The sequence below is a fragment of the Procambarus clarkii genome, chromosome 88 (assembly GCF_040958095.1).
Source record: "Procambarus clarkii isolate CNS0578487 chromosome 88, FALCON_Pclarkii_2.0, whole genome shotgun sequence".
Taxonomy (NCBI): Eukaryota; Metazoa; Arthropoda; class Malacostraca; order Decapoda; family Cambaridae; genus Procambarus; species Procambarus clarkii.
The window spans coordinates 17,707,377-17,715,029 of NC_091237.1; the positions used below are offsets into that span (position 1 = coordinate 17,707,377).

The 7,653-nt window shown below is 53.1% G+C and overlaps 1 protein-coding gene across 1 annotated transcript in view; it reads right to left on the reverse strand.

The window, feature by feature from the left end:
- LOC123748495 (uncharacterized protein DKFZp434B061) overlaps positions 1–6,997 on the reverse strand; it is a 174,232-nt gene extending 167,235 nt beyond the window's left edge. The window contains exons 1-3 of the mRNA XM_069317765.1: positions 6,930–6,997; positions 6,375–6,731; positions 2,593–4,082 (exon numbers count right to left, since the gene is read on the reverse strand). Of these exons, the coding sequence (XP_069173866.1) occupies positions 2,593–4,082; positions 6,375–6,731; positions 6,930–6,997 (1,915 nt within the window). The remainder of the gene's footprint in view (positions 1–2,592; positions 4,083–6,374; positions 6,732–6,929) is intronic.
- Positions 6,998–7,653: the final 656 nt, after the last annotated feature.

Consider the following 7,653-nt stretch of genomic DNA (forward strand, 5'->3'; position numbering starts at 1 on the left):
TTAAAACCAGGTATGATAGGGAAATGGGACAGGAGTCATTGCTGTAAACAACCGATGCTCGAAAGGCGGGATCCAAGAGTCAATGCTCGATCCTGCAGACACAACTAGGTGAGTACACACACACACACACACACACACACACACACACACACACACACACACACACACACACACACACACGCACGCACGCACACAAACTCATTTGTTTTCTATAACAAAATGCCAACAATCAAATATTATAGAGGGGCGCTGAACAAACCACATTTCCCCTGATTGCCAGCAAGTTTCCGACACTCGTCCTCACTTGCGACTTCTCTGCAGACTCCAAAAAAAAACAGGCTGGTGTGTCGGGGGAAGTACCAAAGTGAGTGCAGGAGATCTATGTATATAACTTACAGAACTCCGCGAAGGATTCGAACCTTCGAAAGTCAGGTGCATCCCACACACTGACATAACCAGTACCGTACCAACCACACCAGGACAGACTGTTAAAATAAATATATATATACCTACACCCTAGGTGGGTATATCTTATCTTAAGATATCTGGCCCATCTTAAGAGGTGGGCCAGCAGGTCTGAGAAAGCAGTTGTGCAAAGCACAACACTGAGGGAAGAAAGAGCTAGAGCTGCCAATGTCCTTCTCAGATTTGATTTGATTATTGCAATGAACTGGAATTTGCTTTATAGAACATCATGTTGACCAGACCACACACTAGAAAGTGAAGGGACGACGATGTTTCGGCCCGTCCTGGACCATTCTCAAGTCCTTGAGAATGGTCCAAGACGGACCGAAACGTCGTCGTCCCTTCACCTTCTAGTGTGTGGTCTGGTCAACATACTTCAGCCACGTTATTGTGACTCCTCGCCTGCATATAGAACACATTACAAAGCCTTACAGAAGAACACATTACAAAGCCTTACAGAAGAACACATTACAAAGCCTTACAGAAGAACACATTACAAAGCCTTACAGAAGAACACATTACAAAGCCTTACAGAAGAACACATTACAAAGCCTTACAGAAGAACACATTACAAAACATTATAGACAGACAGGGGCAGGAAGTGAATCAAAAATTACGATAATTCAGATTACAGAATCATTGAGATTTAGGAGTATTATTGCTCGGTAAATCAGTCCTATGGTACCTGGAGTCTCCTTGGAAACGATTCCGTGAATCAGTGTCCATCGGGCCCGGTCTCGTGACTATGTTGATAAGTCTGATCGAGCAAACTGTAGTGCAATCTGCGGCAGGAACCACAGTCTAAGTGACCAGGTGCTTTTTCATAGGTGTTTATTCAGGTCAGTTTTAAATATATTTAGAAGTTTTTTCTTAATACCACTCATGGTACTACTCTTAGGGGAGCCGGTCGGCCGAGCGGACAGCACGCTGGACTTGTGATCCTGTGGTCCTGGGTTCGATCCCAGGCGCCGGCGAGAAACAAATGGGCAGAGTTTCTTTCACCCTATGCCCCTGTTACCTAGCAGTAAAATAGGTACCTGGGTGTTAGTCAGCTATCACGGGCTGCTTCCTGGGGGGTGGAGGCCTGGTCGAGGACCGGGCCGCGGGGACACTAAAAGCCCCGAAATCATCTCAAGATAACCTCAAGATGGTATTTAGTGTGTTGAAAAGCCTCGTAAGGAAATATTTTGGGCGGAGCGTGAGAAGCGGCTGGTAAAAGAGGGGGGGGGGGGGGGAAATATTTACCCAGGGTGATCAGCAGTTAAGGAGGGGGGGGGGGGAGGGGAGGTTAACGTGGTCATAAATAACCTCACGTGTGCCGAGTTATCTGGTTGTCACCGTAATCACCGCCCTTGTTATCGCCTAATGACCATAATAATCCTTCAGTTCTTGCCCCCAAGGTAACTTGGCCTCACGATGACCTCTTGTTTACAACAAAGATAATTAATGCAGTGTTTTTGTAATCACAGACAAACACACACACAAAAATGCACTATATATGCCACCAGATCACTGTCGAAACAATATGCATGACAAAGTTAACTTTGAAAGTATTCCTTTTTTTTGGAGGGGGGGGGAGGCGGGGTTATCTTGAGATGATTTCGGGGCTTTAGTGTCCCCGCGGCCCGGTCCTCGACCAGGCCTCCACCCCCAGGAAGCAGCTCGTGACAGCTGACTAACACCCAGGTACCTATTTTACTGCTAGGTAACAGGGGCATAGGGTGAAAGAAACTCTGCCCATTATTTCTCGCCGGCGCCTGGGATCGAACCCAGGACCACATGATCACAAGTACAGCGTGCTGTCCGCTCGGCCGACCGGCTCCCTCGAATATTGACCGGGGGTCACTATTCCTACAGAAAATAAAACTGACTAAAGAATAAGGTCATTAGAATAAAGGCAACTGCAGAAGGCCTATTGACCCATACGAGGCAGCTCCTATTTATAACCACTCAATCCCACTCATGTACATGTCCAACCCACGCTTGAAACAATCAAGGGACCCCACCTACACCACGTTATGGTTCCACAAATCAACAACCCTGTTACCAGTATTTACCCAGGTCTTTCCTAATTCTACACGATATTAATTTGGCAAAGTAGCAACTAATTCCAGAGGTACAGAGGACTTTGTGTTGGTATCTGGGTAGGGCGGGAGAGGAGGCTGAAGCTCCCAGCGCTCCAGATTCTGGAGCTATTGGTGGTGCTGGAACTTCCAGAGGGTAGTCCTGGAGCTGGTGCGGAGTCTGGAGGTTCCAGAGGGTAGTCCTGGAGCTGGTGCGGAGTCTGGAGCTTCCAGAGGGTAGTCCTGGAGCTGGTGCGGAGTCTGGAGGTTCCAGAGGGTAGTCCTGGAGCTGGTGCGGAGTCTGGAGCTTCCAGAGGATAGTCCTGGAGCTGGTGCGGAGTCTGGAGCTTCCAGAGGGTAGTCCTGGAGCTGGTGCGGAGTCTGGAGCTTCCAGAGGATAGTCCTGGAGCTGGTGCGGAGTCTGGAGGTTCCAGAGGATAGTCCTGGAGCTGGTGCGGACCCTGGAGCTTCCAGAGGGTAGTCCTGGAGCTGGTACGGACCCTGGAGCTTCCAGAGGGTAGTCCTGGAGCTGGTGCGGACCCTGGAGCTTCCAGAGGGTAGTCCTGGAGCTGGTGCGGACCCTGGAGCTTCCAGAGGGTAGTCCTGGAGCTGGTGCGGACCCTGGAGCTTCCAGAGGGTAGTCCTGGAGCTGGTGCGGACCCTGGAGCTTCCAGAGGGTAGTCCTGGAGCTGGTACGGACCGTGGAGCTTCCAGAGGGTAGTCCTGGAGCTGGTGCGGACCCTGGAGCTTCCAGAGGGTAGTCCTGGAGCTGGTGCGGACCCTGGAGCTTCCAGAGGGTAGTCCTGGAGCTGGTGCGGACCCTGGAGCTTCCAGAGGGTAGTCCTGGAGCTGGTGCGGACCCTGGAGCTTCCAGAGGGTAGTCCTGGAGCTGGTGCGGACCCTGGAGCTTCTAGAGGGTAGTCCTGGAGCTGGTACGGAGTCTGGAGCTTCCAGAGGGTAGTCCTGGAGCTGGTGCGGACCCTGGAGCTTCCAGAGGGTAGTCCTGGAGCAGGTGCGGACCCTGGAGCTTCCAGAGGGTAGTCCTGGAGCTGGTGCGGAGTCTGGAGCTTCCAGAGGGTAGTCCTGGAGCTGGTGCGGACCCTGGAGCTTCCAGAGGGTAGTCCTGGAGCTGGTGCGGAGTCTGGAGCTTCCAGAGGGTAGTCCTGGAGCTGGTGCGGACCCTGGAGCTTCCAGAGAGTAGTCCTGGAGCTGGTGCGGACCCTGGAGCTTCCAGAGGGTAGTCCTGGAGCTGGAACGGACCGTGGAGCTTCCAGAGGGTAGTCCTGGAGCTGGTGCGGACCCTGGAGCTTCCAGAGAGTAGTCCTGGAGCTGGTGCGGACCCTGGAGCTTCCAGAGGGTAGTCCTGGAGCTGGAACGGACCCTGGAGCTTCCAGAGGGTAGTCCTGGAGCTGGTGCGGACCCTGGAGCTTCCAGAGGGTAGTCCTGGAGCTGGTGCGGACCCTGGAGCTTCCAGAGGGTAGTCCTGGAGCTGGTGCGGACCCTGGAGCTTCCAGAGGGTAGTCCTGGAGTTGACGCGGAGTCTGGAGGGATAATCTAGTGATGGGGTTGATCACGTGTCACTATACTAGCCGATGGCACCAGCCTATGAGAACGGAAGTCCCATTGAAAGGGGTAAATGGCCGTTCAAATTGGTCATATTTCCTTCAGTTATAATGGTTGCATGGAACGGTGCGGTATGACGAGAGGGTTTTTGCGCACGTGCGTGTGCGTGCGAGTGAGTGTGCGTGCCAGTGCGTGTGCGTGCGTGCGAGTGTGTGTGTGTGTGCGTATGTAAACAAACTTGAGCAAAACTCGCGGCGGCGTCAATGTATGATAAAATATACATATGTATAGCTCTGTTGGACGTGTATACGAGGGGGTGGGAGGGGAGAGTAAGGGTTGCTAAGGGGGTAATGGGGGTGTCATATAACGTGAATAATGGTAAGGGTATAAGGGCCAGGAGTCATTAGTAAAGGCGCCGATAGAGTGATTTATTGGCTACGGTCTGTGGTGTCTCCGTCACACACTGGTGGACCGTCACACACTGGTGGACCGTCACACACTGGTGGACCGTCACACACTGGTGGACCGTCACACACGGGTGGACCGTCACATAAGGGTGGGCCGTCACACACTGGTGGACCGTCACACACTGGTGGACCGTCACACACTGGTGGACCGTCACACACTGGTGGACCGTCACACACGGGTGGGCCGTTACACACTGGTGGACCGTCACACACAGGTGGACCGTCACACACGGGTGGACCGTCACACACGGGTGGACCGTCACACACGGGTGGACCGTCACACACTCCTGTGCCAGGTAAGTCCACTACGGGCTCACCATAGCCCGTGCTACTCGGAACTCATGTTTCGAGCCCGTAGAGCTACTGGGTAACTAAATCCACTTATATTATATGAGCCTATATTATAAGCCACTATACGAAGGTTGCCGCTATAGCCAAGACATCGGCATAGGAAATACTAGACGAAATCAGGCAGTGTAGAGGTGAGGTCATTAGGAGAAAGCGCTAAGCCAGTGTGAAAATACAGTAATAATTGGAAGGGATATGAGGACCAGGAGCTGGGATATGAGGACCAGGAGCTGGGACATGAATACCAGGAGCAGGGATACGAGGAAACGATTGAGAAACGGTATCCAACCACTTGAACCATCGGGGAATCGAACGCCGACCTTGCACAAAAAAACATCGAAGCCTTCACTGCCCCGAAGAACCCGTATAGCGTGGTCCCAGCAAGGCCGTGTGCGTATAGAGCCGAGGCCTACGCCCGACGGAAGCCGGCGGAGGGGCGGCGCAGGAAGTGGCCGGCACTCCTGATTGGCACTCGTCGGAAGACACATAAAAGAGGCAGAGACAGCCTGCCAGGGGGCGCACGGGGCGGTCGGAAGCCCTGATAACTGAGAGGGTGAGGGTTGAGGGCTAATGACAGATATACAGAGGGCCACAACGCTTCAGGATAATCAGGGAAGAGACGGAGGGCCACAACGCTCCATGAGCAAGGGACGAAGGGCCACAACGCTCCACAAGCAAGGGACGAAGGGCCACAACGCTCCGCAAGCAAGGGACGAAGGGCCACAACGCTCCACAAACAAGTGACGAAGGGCCACAACGCTCCACAAGCAAGGGACGAAGGGCCACAACGCTCCACAAGCAAGGGACGAAGGGCCACAACGCTCCGCAAGCAAGGGACGAAGGGCCACAACGCTCCACAAACAAGTGACGAAGGGCCACAACGCTCCACAAGCAAGGGACGAAGGGCCACAACGCTCCACAAGCAAGGGACGAAGGGCCACAACGCTCCGCAAGCAAGGGACGAAGGGCCACAACGCTCCACAAACAAGTGACGAAGGGCCACAACGCTCCACAAACAAGGGACGAAGGGCCACAACGCTCCAGGACAATCAGGGAAGGGACGAAGAAGTGGACCACACAATAACCTACAAAAATATACATTTGCTATTCTCTATCTGAACGTTTATCCCTAACGGTAAACATTTTGACAGGAAGTGTGGTCCGTCAGTAGCACCACATCCTCTCTTCCGTCTGAGGCTACCCAGGATGACCAGGGGGCCACAGGTGCCACCTGGAGTGCCATGCTCCCACACACACTTCAGCGAGGAGTACCTACCCACACACCCCCACCTGCTCCTGCACACACACACACACACACACACACACACACACACACACACACTATGCGCATTTAAAATTAAGAAAACCCAATGTAAAGCATCACAGAATTTAACTACTGACGGTCTAAAGGCGAGGCGTAAGAGATGATGGAGCACCACCAGGTCAGCACACACACACACACACTCACCTTATAGAGTCATCTGGGTAATGGGTATAATGAGTGGGCGGGCGGTGGTGTAGGGCTGACGGCGCGGGCTGACGGTGTGGGCGGGAGGTGGTGTAGGGCTGACGGTGTGGGCGGGCGGTGGTGTAGGGCTGACGGCGCGGGCTGACGGTGTGGGCGGGAGGTGGTGTAGGGCTGACGGTGTGGGCGGGCGGTGGTGTAGGGCTGACGGCGCGGGCTGACGGTGTGGGCGGGCAGGCGCGGGCGTCCGGGCCGCCAGCAGCAGCAAGGATCTGCAGCAAGTCGTGGCCGGCTGGTGAGTCCCACGGCGCCTCAAGTACCGTAACCAATCGGCCATTGTGGAGTCGGCGGCCCTCGCATCTGTAAATATGTCGTTACTGATCACCCAGCCAGGGAGAGGTAGGGGGAATGGAGACGCGCCGCCACCGCTACTCCTGGGCCGCCTTATAACCTTGATGGCTCTTCCAGAGATCCGTCCGTAATATCAAGCCCGAGTCGACGTAGCCGGAGCCAGCCATATAGATAAAAACAGGGGGAGGAGGAGGAGGAGGCTGTTACACGCCATCTCGGCCAGAATTCCCTGTGCCATCGTAAATAAGTGGAGAAGGGTCCGGGGGGCGAGCCATTTAAGCGAAGGCAGCACAATAGAGGACATGATGGAGGCGGGTCGGACCAACACAAACCAACATAGAGGGCGCGCCCCGTCATCACTCATCCGGAGGGGGATACGATACTCTATGAGGGGAATTAGAGACCCTTCATTAATATGTTCCGTGCCATTCCAGCATCGCTCGCCGTTTGTAGGTCGCTATTACAATGTTTCTTGTTATTGTTTATGATTAGCTACTTGGAACAAAAAGTTCCAAGTAGCACGGGCTATGGTGAGCCCGTGTGTTTGCTCTTAAATCACACACATACGCTTAGTTGTGCTCGAGGTCCAGTCATCAATTGTGATTTCCAATACGCTCGAATTTTGACGGAATCGACTATTAAAAATTATTGTACCATAATATTGACATTTTCTATGCATAGACCCGACGGGTTGAGTGGGTTCTTAGGGTTCGTACGCTTATAGGTTAGGCACAAACAGATGCACTTTTGAGAAATGGTCGATTGGGATACCGGTTAGACCATCATATGTAAAATTGAAAGCAATGTTGAAAGTTGGAGGAACTAGCCTAATCTTGAATATATTTATCATGCACTGAAATTGAAATTGAAATAAGTTTATTGAGGTAAAATACACACGAAGGGATGAGGTAGCTCAAACTATTCTCACCCC